We start from the raw sequence: 14,227 nt of genomic DNA, 5'->3' as shown, positions 1-14,227 counted from the left end.
GGGCAAAAGAACCCTATCCTACACATATCTGGGACCTGTGCTCTCATTACTGATTGCTGCTTCTGATCACAGAGGGCAGCCATTGTTGTTTCTCTTCCTGCCATTGCTGCAAACCCCTGCCCCTTTGGTTAAAGTGACTCCTAGGAAATATAAAGGGCCAGTGCCCTTTTCTTAACTTCTTCATTTTTCAACTTTCCTGTTTTGGAAGCCAAACGTTAAAGACTAAGCGATTCAAAACAACTGCATACATGGGTAAAATTAGGAAGTGACTATGCATGCCCAAGAAAGTCTTAGAAAAGACCTAAGAAAACATTAAATTTACACTTCAGGCTGAACCTCAGCACACAGACAGCCTAAACAATCAAAAAACCAAAAATAGTGACGACAACGACAGAAGAAATCCCTGGGGGTGGGAGTGGAGGGGGATTTCATTTCCAGAGTTACCACATTATTCTATTTAAATGTCTAGTGTTCTACAAAAATAATCACAAGGATACAAAGAAACAGAAAAGTGCAACCCAAAGGAAAATAAATAAAATTAACAGAAACTGTCCCTGAAAAAGATCAAATGACAGCTATATTAGACAAACACTTAAAAATATTTGTCTTAAAGGAGCTCAAAGAACTAAAGGAAGATGTGGAGAAAATCAAGAAAATGATGTGTGAAGAAAATGAAAATATCAATGAAGAGAGAGAAAACCTAAAAAGAAACAAAAAAAATAATTCTGGAGCTGAAAACTACAATAACTGCAATGAAAAATTCACAAAAGGGTTTCAAAGGTATATGTGAGCAGGCAGAAAAAAGAAGCAGTGAACTTGAAGATGGAAGAATGAAAATTATCAAGTCTGAGAAACCGAAAGAAAAAGAAATTGAAGAAAAGGAAGCAGAGACTAAGGGACCTGTGGGACATAATCAAGCAGACCCGCATAGATACCACACACTAACGAAGTCCCAGAAGTAGGAGAGAAAGAGAAGGAGCAGAAAGAATAGTGAAGAAATAATGGCTGAAAACTTCCACAATGTAATGAAAAACATGAATATAAATATCCAGTAAGGCTTCTGCTAAAAATAGCAGAGTAGGGAAACACTGTAGTTTGCCTACTTCCACAACCACATCAGAACTACGACTAAACTACAGAGCAGCCATCATTTACGACCCCTGCAGTCTAGCTGAACAGAGGTGCTATAGCTCAACATACAAGGGTGGGCAAATAAACCCTGAAATCTACTTATAAAAAATTGTGTATTTATTCTTACATATTTAAACTTCAGTCACCCTCAAAGTACTCTCCATTTGATGCAACACATCTATCAAGACATTTTTTCCACTGCTCAAAACAGTTTTTGAACTCATCAATTTTGATGCCTTTTTAGTGCTTCTGCTGTTTTTTTGTCTCATCTTTTCCACATCAGCAAAATATTTCTTTGAAGACTTTCTTCATCCATAGAAACAAAAAAAAATTACTTGGGGCAAAAACTGCTGAACACTCAGCTATGTGTGGGCAGGTGCACTCGTTAAATCACCCATCATGAAATGGGCAAATGTGTTGAATGAGCCTTCAAAAAAAATTCACTGAAGCCTAATGCAGCCTCTCATAGCAGTGCCAGCTGGTACACTGATACAGATGGATTCCTAGAACACTGAACTAGCAGGGAAAGCCTGTACTGCAAGGGGCCCGCCCTCCAGAAGATAATGCACATTGGGCCATATTGAGACTGGTAAGAGGGGCACAGATGCCAAATGGCACCTGTGGCACTAGCAGAAGGGCACCTTATCTGAGTCTCCATCAACTTAGCCAACACTGTTCTTCCCACCCTAGTGATTCAAGTTAGAACCTACCCACCCAGGTTGTGAGCCCACCAAAGCCACTTCCACTGGCTTTTCCATACAAATGGCCTGTCCTCGCTCATGCTGTAGACTTTTCCTAAAATCTCTTAAAGCACAGGTGATAAACACAAGGCCTGTGGGCCGAATCCGGCCCTCCATCTTGTTTTATCTGGCCTGGCATCTTGTTTCTACCCAGCGGCAGTGCCGAGCTCCTTGCCCCTAGTTAAGGAGCAGTTACATTTATGCAGTCCTAAAATTATATTCAGCCCTTTGAAGGCAACCGCAAGGCTGATGTGGCCCCAGGTGAAAATGAGTTTGACACCCCTGTCTTAAAGGTTCACAAACCCAAAAGCAGCAGCATCTGGCCTCTGTGTACCCCACACCTCTTGCTAAATAAGCAGCCCCAAGCCATCCACTACAAGCAGCCAACCTCGGTTTTCAGCTTTGCCCTCTCAGGCACATCCAAAATTAGCACAGTGGCAACCATCTGTAGGTCACTTTGTAGTCATACCAGATGGCCCCGGGCCAGCACCTCCGAAGAGGCCCCAAACCAACACATCTGGTGGCCAATTTCAGACCAAACCAGAGCATCACCCAACCGCCCCCACTAACAACACAATCCAAGGGTAGTCTCAGAAGGCACCAGGGCTCCACTAAAGCAAATCCTACTCCATAGGGTCACCCCTTGTACAATAGTTCCTCCACTGGATTCATAGCCAGCATTCAAAACCAAACTGCTGCAGGGTCAGTCCCTCTCACTGACAGGACAACAGCAATCAACACTCACTCACAACAGGAGGGACACACCTGGCTCAGGTGACTGGGAGACTGTACCACTGGGCCCCACAAGACACCTACTACATAACGACACACTACCAAGACTGGGAGATGTTACACCTCTACCCAACACACAGAAACACAAGAAGGCGGCCAGAATGAGGAGACATAAAAAAAAAATTCTAAATAAAAGAACAGAACAAAACTCCAGAAAAAAAAAAAACTGAACAAAATGGAGACAAGCAATGTACTAGATGCAGAATTCGAAATACTGGTTATGAGGATGCTGGCTGATCTCAGGGAGAACCTCAACAAGGAGATATAAAACATAAAAGTGGAGATAGAAACATAAAAAAAAACCCAGTCAGAAATGAAGAATATAGTAACTGCAATGAAGAATAAATTAGCAGGAATCAACATAGATTAATGAAGTAGATGATCAAATCAGTGCTTTGGAAGGTAAGGTAACAGAAAACACCCAATTAGAACAACAAAAAGAAAAAACAATAAAAAGAAATAAGGATAGTTTAAGGAGCCACTGGGACAACATCAGGCATACCAACATCCACATTATAGGGGTGCCAGAAGTAGAAGAAAGGGAGCAAGGAATTGCAAACCTATTTGAAGAAATAATGACTGAAAACTTCCCTAACCTAGCAAAGGAAATAAGACATACAAGCCCAGAAAGCACAGCATCCCAAACAAGATGAACCCAAAGGTCCACACCAAGATAGATCATGTAAATCTTTCACCTTTTATTAAAATGCTAAAGGTTAAAGACAAAGAGAGAATCTTAAAAACAGCAAGACAAAAGCAGTTAGTTGCCTACAATGGAGCTCCCCTAAGACTGTCAGCTGATTTCTCAACAGAAACTTTGCAGGACAGAAGGGACTGGCACTAACTATTCAAAGTGGTGAAAAGCAAAGACCTACAACCAAGATTACTCTACCCAGCAAGACTATCATTTAGAATCAAAGGACAGATAAAGAGCTTCCCAGACAAGAAAAAACTAAAGGAGTTCATCACTAATAAACCAGTATTATAAGAAATATTAAAGGGAATCCTTTAAGATGAAAAAGGGGGAAAATGATTAAAGAATGTGAAAACGGCAATAACTACATATCTATCAACAATTACTTTTAATGTAAATGGACTAAATGCTCCAATCAAAAGACATATGGTGGCTGAATGGAGAAGAAAACAAGACCCTTACATATGCTGCCTACTGGAGACTCACTTCACATCAAAAGACTCACAAAGACTGAAAGAAAAGGGATGGAAAAAGATATTTCATGAAAATGGCAACAACAACAACAAAAAGCTGGGGTAGCATGCCAGACAAAAGAGACTTTCAACAAAGGCTATAAAAAGAGAAAAAGAAGGACACAGCAATTCTACTTCTGGGTATTTATCCAAAGAAACCCAAAACACTAAATTGAAAAGACATACATATCTATATGTTCACTGCAGCGTTATTTACAATAGCCAAGTCACAGAGGCAACCTAAGTGAGGCAACCTAAGTGTCCACCAAAAGATGAATGGATAAAGTAGCAGTAGTACACATATACAACGGACTATAGCTGAGTAGTAACTCAGCTATAAAAAAGAATGAAATCTTGCCATCTGCAACAACATGGACGAACAAAGATGATATTGTGCTGAGTAAAACAAAACAGAGAAAGACAAATACCATATGATTTCACTTACATGTGGAATCAAAAAAAATAAATAAACAAACAAAACAGAAACTTATAGACACAGAGAACATTTTGATGGTTACCAGATGGGAGGGGGCTTGGGCAAATGGGTTAAAAAGGAGAAGGGATTAAGAGGTACAAATTGCTTGTTAACAAAATAGTCATGGGGATGTAAAGTATAGTATAATATAGTCAGTAATATTGTAATAACTATATATATATGCTGTCATATAAGTACTAGATTTATATGGATGATCACTTATAAGTTATAAATGTCTAATCATTATGTTGTACACTTGAAATTAATGTAATACTGTATGTCAACTATAACTGAAAAATCCAAAAAGCTCAAAGAACTTCAAGAAAGATGAAATCAAAGAGACCCACACCAAGACATTATAATCAAACTTCTAAAACCAGAGACAAAGAGAGAATCTTGAAACCATCAACAGAGAAGAAAACTGTCACATACAATAGCTCTTCAATAAAATTAGCAGCAGCCCTGACCAGTGTGGCTTAATTGGTTGGGTGGCATCCTGCAAAAGCAAAGGGTCGCCAGTTCAATTCCTGGTCAGGGCACATGCCTGGATCAGGAGTTGCCTGGACAGGGCACATGTGAGAGGCAACCAATTGATGTTTCTCTCTCACATTGATGTTTCTCTCCCTCTCTCTCTCCCTCCCTTCCCCGCTCTCTCAAAGGAAATAAATAAAACGTTTAAAAAATAAAAATAAAATAAAATTATCAGATTTCTCATCAGAAACTTTGGAAGCCAAAGGACACAGTCGACACAGTGGGCACACCTTGAGTACCCAGCTTGGATAATAGGGGAGGCTGTGCCACTGGACCCTACAGGACACCTACTACATTAAGCCCACTCCATCAAGCCTGGGAGGTGTAGTAGCTCTACCTAATACATAAAAACAAATACAAGGACGCTGCCAAAATGAGGAGACAAAGAAACTGAGTCCAAATGAAACGACAGAACAAAACACCAGAAAAAGAACTAAACAAAATGGAGAAAAACAATCTATCAGATGCAGAGTTCAAAACACTGGTTATAGAGATGCTCAAGGAACTTAGGGACTTAGGATCAACAGCATAAAAAAGATCCAGTTAGAAACAAAGGACCCACTAATTGAAATAAAGAACATATTACAGGGAATCGACATTAACCTGGATGAAGCCGAGAATCAAATCAGTGATTTGGAACATAAGGAAGCAAAAAACAACCAATCAGAACAGCAAGAAGAAAACAAAAATCAAAAAAAAAAAAAAAAAAAAAAAGAGGACAGTTAAGGACATTTCTGGGACAACTTCAAGCATACCGATATTTGCATCATAGGGATGCTGGAAGGAGAAGAAAGCAAGAATTTGGAAACCCATTTGAAAAAATAATGAAAGAAAACTTCCCTAACTTGGTGAAGGAAATAGACATACAAGTCCAGGAAGCACAGAGAGTTCCAAACAAGATGGACCCAAGAGACCCACTACAAGACACATCATAATTAAAATGCCAAAAGTCAAACACGAAGAGAGAATCTTAAAAACAGCAAGGGAAAAGAAGTTAGTTACCTACAAGGGAGCCCCCATAAGACTGTCAGCTGATTTCTCAAAAGAAGCTTTGCAGGCTAGAAAGGATTGGCAAGAAATATTCAAAGTGATAATAAAAAGCAAGGACCTCCAACCAAGATTAGTCAAAGAACAGATAAAGAGCTTCCCAGATAAGAAAAAGCTGAAGAAGTTCATCATCACCAAATCGGTATTTTATGAAATGTTAAAGGGTCCTCTTTAAGAAAAAGATTAAAAATATGAACAATAAAATGGCAATAAATAATGTATCAGCAATAGAATCTAAAAAACCAAAATAAACAAACAAGCAGAATAGAAAGAGAATCATATAGAGAATGTTTTAATGGTTGCAAGATGGGAAGAGGGTTGGGGAGGATGGCTGAAAAAGGTGAAATGATTAAGAAGTACAAATTGGTAGTTACAGAAAAGTCATGGGGATGTGAAGTACAGCATAGGGAATAGAGTAGCTAAAGAACATATATGCAGGATCCATGGACATGGACCATGGTGTGGGGATGCCTAGGGCAGGGGTGTCAAACTCATTTTCACCAGGGGCCACATCAGCCTCTTGGTTGCCTTCAAAGGGCTGAATGTAATTTTCGAACTGTGTAAATGTAACTACTCCTTAATGAGGGTCAAAGAGCTCAGCGCTGCCGCCAGGTAGAAACAAGGCACCAGGCCAGATAAAACAAGGTAGAGGGCCAGATTCAGCCTGCGGGTCTTGTGTTTGCCACCTATGGCCTAGGGAGTCGGGGGCTGGATGGAGAGGGACAAAGAGGGAAAATTTCAGACAACTATAATAGCATAAACAACAAAATACATAATTAAAAAAACAGCCCCGGCTGGTGTGGCTCAGTGGATTGAGTGCCAGCCTGCAAACCAAAGGGTCACCAGTTTGATTCCCAATCAGAGCACATGCCTGGGTTGCAAGCAAGGTCCCCAGTTGGGAGCACACAAGAGACAACCACACACTGATGTTTCCCTCTCTCTGTTTCTCCCTCCCTTGCCCTTTCTCTAGAAATAAGTAAGTAAAATCTAAAAAAAAAACAAAAAAAAAACAAACAAACAAGTAAACCAATTTAAAAAATGGGCAAAGGACTTGAACAGACATTTCTGCAAAGTAGTACTTAATAAGATGCTCAACATCCCTAGTCATTAGGGAAATACAAATCAAAACTACAATGAGATACTATCTCATACCCATTAGGATGGCTATAGTCAAAAAATCATAAAGCCCTGGCCAGGTAGCTCTGTTGGTTATAGTGTTGTCCCCATAAACCAAGGTGCTGGTTTGATCCCTGGTCAGGACACATGCAAGAAACAACCAATAAATGCATAAAACAAGTGGAACAACAAATCAGTGTTTCTTTCCCTCTCTTTCTCTAAAATAAATATTAAAATAAAAATAAAATAAGTTTTAAAAAAACCACAAAAAACCATAAGCAAGTATTGGTGAGGATGTGGAGAAACTGGAGAATCCTGCAGACTGTTGGTGGAAATAGAAAATAACAGCTATTATGGAAAATTTCTCAAGAAATTAAACACAGAATTACCATATGATCTAGCAATTACCCTTCCGGGTGTATATATAACCCCAAAATAATTGAAAGCAGGGTCTTGAGATATGTGTACATCCATGTTCATTGGCAGCATTATTCACAATAGCTACAATGTGGAAGCAACGTAAGTTTGCACCGACAAATGAATGGATAAGCAAAATGCAGTATGTACATACAATGGAATGTTATTCAGCCTTAAAAAGGAAGAAAATTCTGTAACATGCTACAACATGGGTGAACCTCAATAACATTATGCTAAGTGAAGTATGCCGGTCACAAAAAGACAAATACTGTATGACTCCAGTTATATGAGGTACTGAGAGTAGTCAAATTTACAGAGACAGAAAGAAGAATGGTAGATACAAGTGTCTAGAGGGAAAGGGAAACGTGAATTTATCAGTAAATGGGTACAGAGTTTCAGTTTTATAAGACAAAAAGATTTATGAAAATGGATGGTGGCGATGGCTCACAACAATGTGAATGTATGTAATACCACTCAACTGTACACTTAAAATGGTTAAGATCATAAATTTTATTATATGTTAAGTATATTTTACCACAATAAAGATTTTTTAAAACAAGAACACTAGCCCTGGCCAGTGTGGCTCACTGGATTCAGTGCCAGCCTGAGAACCAAAAAGTCACTGGTTCGATTCCCAGTCAGGGAACATGCCTGGGTTGCAGGGTAGGTCCCCAGTAGGGAGCATGCTAAAGGCAACCGATCGATGTTTCTCTCCCTTCCCCCTCTCTAAAATAAATAAATAAAATCTTAAAAAAAAAAAAAAACAACACTAGCTCTCGCTAACTTTGTCTGTGTATTGCAAATATACCCATTCATGGGAAGCTACATAACACAAAGGAGCCTATGAGAAAAGTCTGGCACTTAACTCCAATAAGCAGTCAGCCCTGCTACTTGCAAATGTGACTTCTGTTAGTAACATGAAGATGTTTCCGTCTCTCAGCTTCTAGTAGGAGCCATTATCTCAACGCAGAAAGGGCAGATTGAGATACGAAGAGCACGCAGCCAACTCTGAATTGAAATGGGACAAAGAATGACAAAGACAAAACCCGGCAGACAACTTCCTTCTGGGGAAGACCAAGATGACTCCTTCATAGAGACTAGTATGCTCCCTGATTCCTCACATGAATTTAGAGTTGAGTCAACCAGATAGTGATTCTCTGAAGGAGGGGACCCTGTTGGCCTGGCACAAAAGAAGCATTCAAATATTTCTTTACTGCAAGAATGTTCCACCTTATCATCACACTGGACATAATGGCTGTTCATGGGTCCTCACCTGGCCTGCATCCAGCCTTTGGGCCAGAGAGGTCTGACCTCAGCATCCAGAAACACCTTCACATAGTCCTCCCAGGAAGGGGCCTTGTTGTTCCTCTCCAGATCATAGCTCTCCAGTTTTATCTTCACCACGTGGCAGAGCAGCTCCCTAAGGAATAGGCAGAAGTCAGAAACTTTAAACTACCCCAAATGCTTCTTCAAGGTTTTAATCATGTGCTTTCACCAGCCCTGATTAAAGTAAATGATTCTAACCTTCATTAGAAATACGGGAACATGCTCAGACACTGGCCCCACAAACCCGGACCCAGTTTGGGCACACCTGATTTCATCATTCCACTGAAATTTCTTCCGGGGTCCCATTATCCTCCTGCCCCCCTTTTCTTCATCTTCTTCCTCATCAGAACAAATCCGTTCTCGTTCTCTCTGCTCCTTGTCTTTCTCCTCTTCCAGCATCCTACCAGGTGAACAGAATTAAACAGGACCCTAAGGTCACCACAGAAGAACCTCTTTCTTTTGTGTCCACTGCCTCCCCCTTGTCCCCCACCCCAGGGACTTCTAAGATAAGGAGGTGGGAATGCTGACAAGAGCAATGGGACATACTTACTTAGCAACCTTGGCTTGCGTGTGTGCCTGGCACTCATCCTGGTACTTGGCCATCTGCTCTGGCATTGCCCTGCCAATGGCTTCCTTAAGCTTCTGGAGAGGCTCCTTCAGACGCCCCCCCTGCAGGAAGCAGGACATATCATAAGTCTGTTTTATACATCTCTTCTTACAGCTCTAGTAGTGGGGTATACCTTCTTAAACCTCCTGGAGGGAGGACACACTACAGGAATGATTGCACAGAGGCAGTGCAGCAGCACATACAGCATCTGTGAAGACTCAGTCACCCCTTCCTCTGGGCCCCAAAGCCAACAGGCTCCACTCCAGAGTCACCCACCTGTTCATAGAGGTGAAGTTTTCGAGCACGTTTGACAAGGGTGTCCTTGCTGCAGGGCAGGAACGAAGCAAGATAGGCATACACCCCAGAACGGACCTGGCTACTCAGCTCCCGAGTTTGCACCTCTATGCTGAAGAACAGAATAGTTATCAATGGGCCGGAGCTCATGGCATCTTCTCTCGTCATTAGGTCACCTACCACGGACAGGAAAGCTAGGAGCCAAGAGAAGGTCAAACCTTATCTTGTCAGTCACGCAGTGTAACCGAGTGGCCAGGACAACAGATCTCCAACAGTCACCAAACAAAAATTCCCAAACCTGACGAACTAAGCTAGGTAAAGTGGGTTAAGGCTCTCAGGTCAAAGATAAGACCAAGTCAAAGGTTATCAGAGCCCAGGAGAACAAGTCCTGAAGTACTAAATTTCATAAATTAAGAAGATATAAAAGCTTTCAAACAGGAAAGTGAGTGAGTTACTTAGGGTCAACCCTTCCTTACTTTTCTATCCCTGATTAGGAAGTCAGGGAAATCCTCATCCCTCCAGTGTCCCCATCTAGATAAGCAGAATACTATTTCAAATAGTCTTTGATCCCTTGAGCTCTCCATGTCTGGCACACTAGCAGGCACTGTGGACCTAAAATTCTCATCTGTGCTGACTCGCAGGTGCTGTCTATAGCCCAAGCTTCCTGACCCAAGTGGCCAATCCTCATACTGTCCAGGCAAGGTCCTTTGCTAGAATATTCCCAAGTCTTGACAACTGTTCTTACATGTGAAAAATCTTTAGCTGTTGAGCAATAAGTCTTCTCTGCTACATAACACAAACTGCAAGCAGGAGAGAAGCTGGAAAGCTGGAGCGCCACATACAAAGAATCTGGTTTGGATTTATGTGTGTGGGGGGGGGGGTTTGGGGAGGTGTTGGGGTTTTTTTTGCTTTTTTAATCCAATTCATACAGTGTGAATCTCAGGGTTTCGGCCATTTGGGAGAAGTCTTACAGGATAATGCACACTGTCCCTGGGAGCAGAAGTGAGAGCAAGAAGAGAATGACCAGGTACCTTGAGGAGCATCCAGCAGAGCAGTCCCCTGGCTATACCAAATCATCTCTCACTTTTATCACAGAGACAGGCAAGCAATATCTTCTCTCTTGTCTCATCTCATATCTGCCCCAAAATCCACTTCCCATAGGCCATGACTATGTTACACAGTCTTCTAATAATGCCTGCTAAGATTAGTAAGTTCTATCATTTCCTAGAGACATATATTTGGCTTGCCTGTCCCCCCTTTAAAAAGAATAAAACAAAAGACACTATTTAAAAAATCTCATGGGCAGTTACCTTCATGTAGTTCACTCACACTCCCACTTCCCCTGGACTGCTCATCCCAGGCATGGTAACAGTGAAGAAACAAAAGATACTCACTCTAAGAGGATTCCGTTAATATCCTGGGTGAAGAACTTCTGTCTGCTCTCTCCCTCAGCAGCTCTGGCAGCCTGGTTCACAGCAGACAATAACAGCCATTAGTGCACTTTCCCCACAGGGTCCACACTCACCCACAGGCACAAGGGCAGTCAGTCCCTACGGAACACCTATCAATCAAATCCTCACCATGCCCTTCCCTACTTGGCCCTAAGCTCAGATTAAGTACACCTGTGACCATTATATGCTCTAGAAATGGTGTATCTAGCTCTTTTCAAATGCGGCTGAAGTATCTCCATGCACTTTCTATTCTATCCAAGACTTGAAAAAAAAAGTCACATAAAAGAAAATCACAGTCAAAGCAATCATTTTGCATTTGATTTGTCCAGCTAGCTAACTCTTGTGCCTAGCATTCTATCATCTAAACTGCAAGGTGAATTTCCATACATCTACAGTACGAAAACAATCAAGAACTTTTAAGAAACCCGCAATATCTGAAGGCCTTTATCTTCCAAAGTAATAATAATGTGCTACTTTAGCATTTAAGGACATCGTAATTCTTTGAAAATTCATAACTGGAATTACTAACATACCTTACTACCTGTTAAAAGAGATACAGCAGATTACTACACAATGTTTTGCTTCCTGTAAGAACACAGTTAACATCTGGATGGCAGGTGTGAAGATCCCTGAAAGCACAAGTGAGGAAAGCAAACTCTGCCAAAGTCTGAACCAGTGGTTCTCATACTTGGCTGCACTTTGGAATCACCTGTTAGCTTTCCCTACTCTGGACCAATCACATCAGAAACTCAGGGAAGGAGAGCCACAAATCTCTATATTCTTTAAGAAAGACCCAAGCATCAATACTCTTTAAAAGTAACTCTGGTGACTCTAAAGGACAGAAAGGATGGAGAATCACTGATCTAAACCCAAGAGTTGCTGCTGAAGGCTTTCAAAGGCAAGTAAAACTTCAGGCTTGGTATATAGTACAACAATGATGGCAAATTGGATAAGGTCACTATCTAAAATGAAATTATCAATCCTGCCGTGACCGGTGTGGCTCAGTTCGTTGAGCATCACCTTGCAAAGCGAAAGGTCGCAGGTTTGATTCCTGGTCAGGGCACACGCTGTGGGTTCAGTCCTGGTCAGGGCATGTACGAGGCAACTGATCAATGTTTCTCTCTCACATAGATGTTTCTTTCTCTTTCTCCTTCCCTTCCCATCTCTCTAAAAATAAATAAAAATCTTTAAAAATAAATAAATAAATCCTGATCCAGCCCTCTGAAACAGCAGACACTAATAACCATCTTCCACCTTCATTTCCCCCCACATGCCTCCCTCACTGGGTCTTCTTCCTACCTTTGACTACTCCATCTGTCTCCTCCACTAGCTCTTTGATTACAGATGGACTCCCAAGGTTCTATCTAGAACCTACTTCTTCCAATGCCTTCTCCCTCACAAAAATGCATGTAGGTCTCACAAATCTAAACCTCTAGCCCATAATCCTTTTTTTCTAAGCTCTAAATCAGAATTTCCAATGACTTCTAAGTAATTTCCAATTATTTCTATAAATGCATGGCCCTCTGGTATGCAAACATGCCAAAATCAAACCCACTAGTTTCTGCTCTTCTTCTTATGTTCCCTACTTCTAGTAACAGCATTCTACTTTTCTTAAATCCTTCCACTCTGTTCATTAGAACTCTTCAGCAGCCCTTTCCAAGTCTAGAATCAAATCCAAACTCCTTCATGTGGCGTTGAGGATTCTCTAGGATCTGGCCCCGGCCATACTCCTACCAGGGGCCCCACCATCCAACTCACCAATCCTCAGCTCTGTGTCCTGGCTAACACGCCATCTCTCCCTTGAGGCTGGCCAAGTGCCTGCAGCCTGAGTGCAGTGTACCCCCAAAGAGAGCTTCTCTTACATATCCTTATGGCTGGCTATCTGCCATCTACTTGGCCAACAAAACATCACTGGGCTTATTTCATTCTGTTTTGTCCAACAGTCAGCTGTTTACATGTCTACTGGTCCATTTATATAACAAACTCACGGACAAGAACAGAATCTTATTCATCAACATATTTCCCAAAGCTGCCTATCACACATTAGATGCTTAGTAAATACCAGCTGAGTGGATGGATGAATGAACAAATGAACAGATATCACTGAAAGAATGCAAACTAGAGGAAGAAAAACTCAGTACCAAACAACCAAACACAACTTGCAGCTTCTGTAAGATCCCTTGGCTAGAGGACAGCACAGAAGCCTGAGATGAAAGGGAGTCAAATGGATGGATGAAAATGGGGTGACTTTTAACCTATTCATCTGCCAATTTCTTATACTTTCAGAAGGATTTGGAATTCTAACTTGACACTTCTAATGTACTGGAAGTATGATTTTAGTTTGAGAGAAAACAAAATTGAGCCATTCTTTTGCTTAAGCTTATACACTGCTAGTTATGAGATCCAGAAGCACCTTCATAGTAATTCAATGTAATTACTTCAACATGTATTTTAAATGCACCATTCTTTGTCAAGTTTCCAATAAAAACTTATTTTTAGGTATCAGCTATTTCTCCAATGTTTCAGAAGCTTTCTGGTTATATAATTTTTAAAAGGATTTTTTTCCCTGCTGCCTTTTTGATTGTGTAGACAGTACCTCTGAGGGTCTGGTTTTATATCAAAGATAATTTAGTCAAGTGCTGCATTTTTAAAGAAATCTAATTAAAAGAGCAATTGGATATGCATCTGAGAGTCTTCCAGGAATAAGTTAGGTCTGTCCACCTTAAAAAGGGACACCCGTGTCCAAGGAATTGAATAAACTGATCAACCCAAGATTAACTAGGAAGTAAAGTTATGCCAGCCAGATCATGCTAATCTACAATAGTTCCAACTGCCTTTTAATGAGCTACTTTATTTATTGTAAGAAAAGCCACTTATAACCTCTCAGCACCTAGTTCAGAACCTTACATACTGTACCTGTTTTTGCTGAACAGAATTAAATCTGGCATGATTTTCTTTTTTAAGGAAGATCACACAGGTTAGTTTTTTCCAACCTTATTCTCCTTGGATCCATGTCTCCCTGGATTTGCAATGTGGGGGTTCTAACCCCGTAGGACAGTAAATAGTGAGCAGGTAGAGCAGCAGGGTGGGTGAC

The 14,227-nt window shown here is 41.0% G+C and overlaps 1 protein-coding gene across 5 annotated transcripts in view; it reads right to left on the bottom strand.

The window, feature by feature from the left end:
- UBN1 (ubinuclein 1) overlaps positions 1 to 14,227 on the bottom strand; it is a 38,426-nt gene that overhangs the window by 9,126 nt on the left and 15,073 nt on the right. For all 5 annotated transcript variants that reach the window (XM_024553337.3, XM_045189860.2, XM_053928984.1 and 2 more), the window contains exons 9-13: positions 11,077 to 11,147; positions 9,665 to 9,794; positions 9,332 to 9,450; positions 9,047 to 9,181; positions 8,729 to 8,875 (exon numbers count right to left, since the gene is read on the bottom strand). In XM_024553337.3, coding sequence (XP_024409105.2) covers positions 8,729 to 8,875; positions 9,047 to 9,181; positions 9,332 to 9,450; positions 9,665 to 9,794; positions 11,077 to 11,147 — 602 coding nt within the window. The remainder of the gene's footprint in view (positions 1 to 8,728; positions 8,876 to 9,046; positions 9,182 to 9,331; positions 9,451 to 9,664; positions 9,795 to 11,076; positions 11,148 to 14,227) is intronic.

Source organism: Desmodus rotundus, chromosome 1 (genome assembly GCF_022682495.2).
Source record: "Desmodus rotundus isolate HL8 chromosome 1, HLdesRot8A.1, whole genome shotgun sequence".
Taxonomy (NCBI): domain Eukaryota; kingdom Metazoa; phylum Chordata; class Mammalia; order Chiroptera; family Phyllostomidae; genus Desmodus; species Desmodus rotundus.
This window is presented reverse-complemented; position numbering and strand designations above follow the sequence as displayed.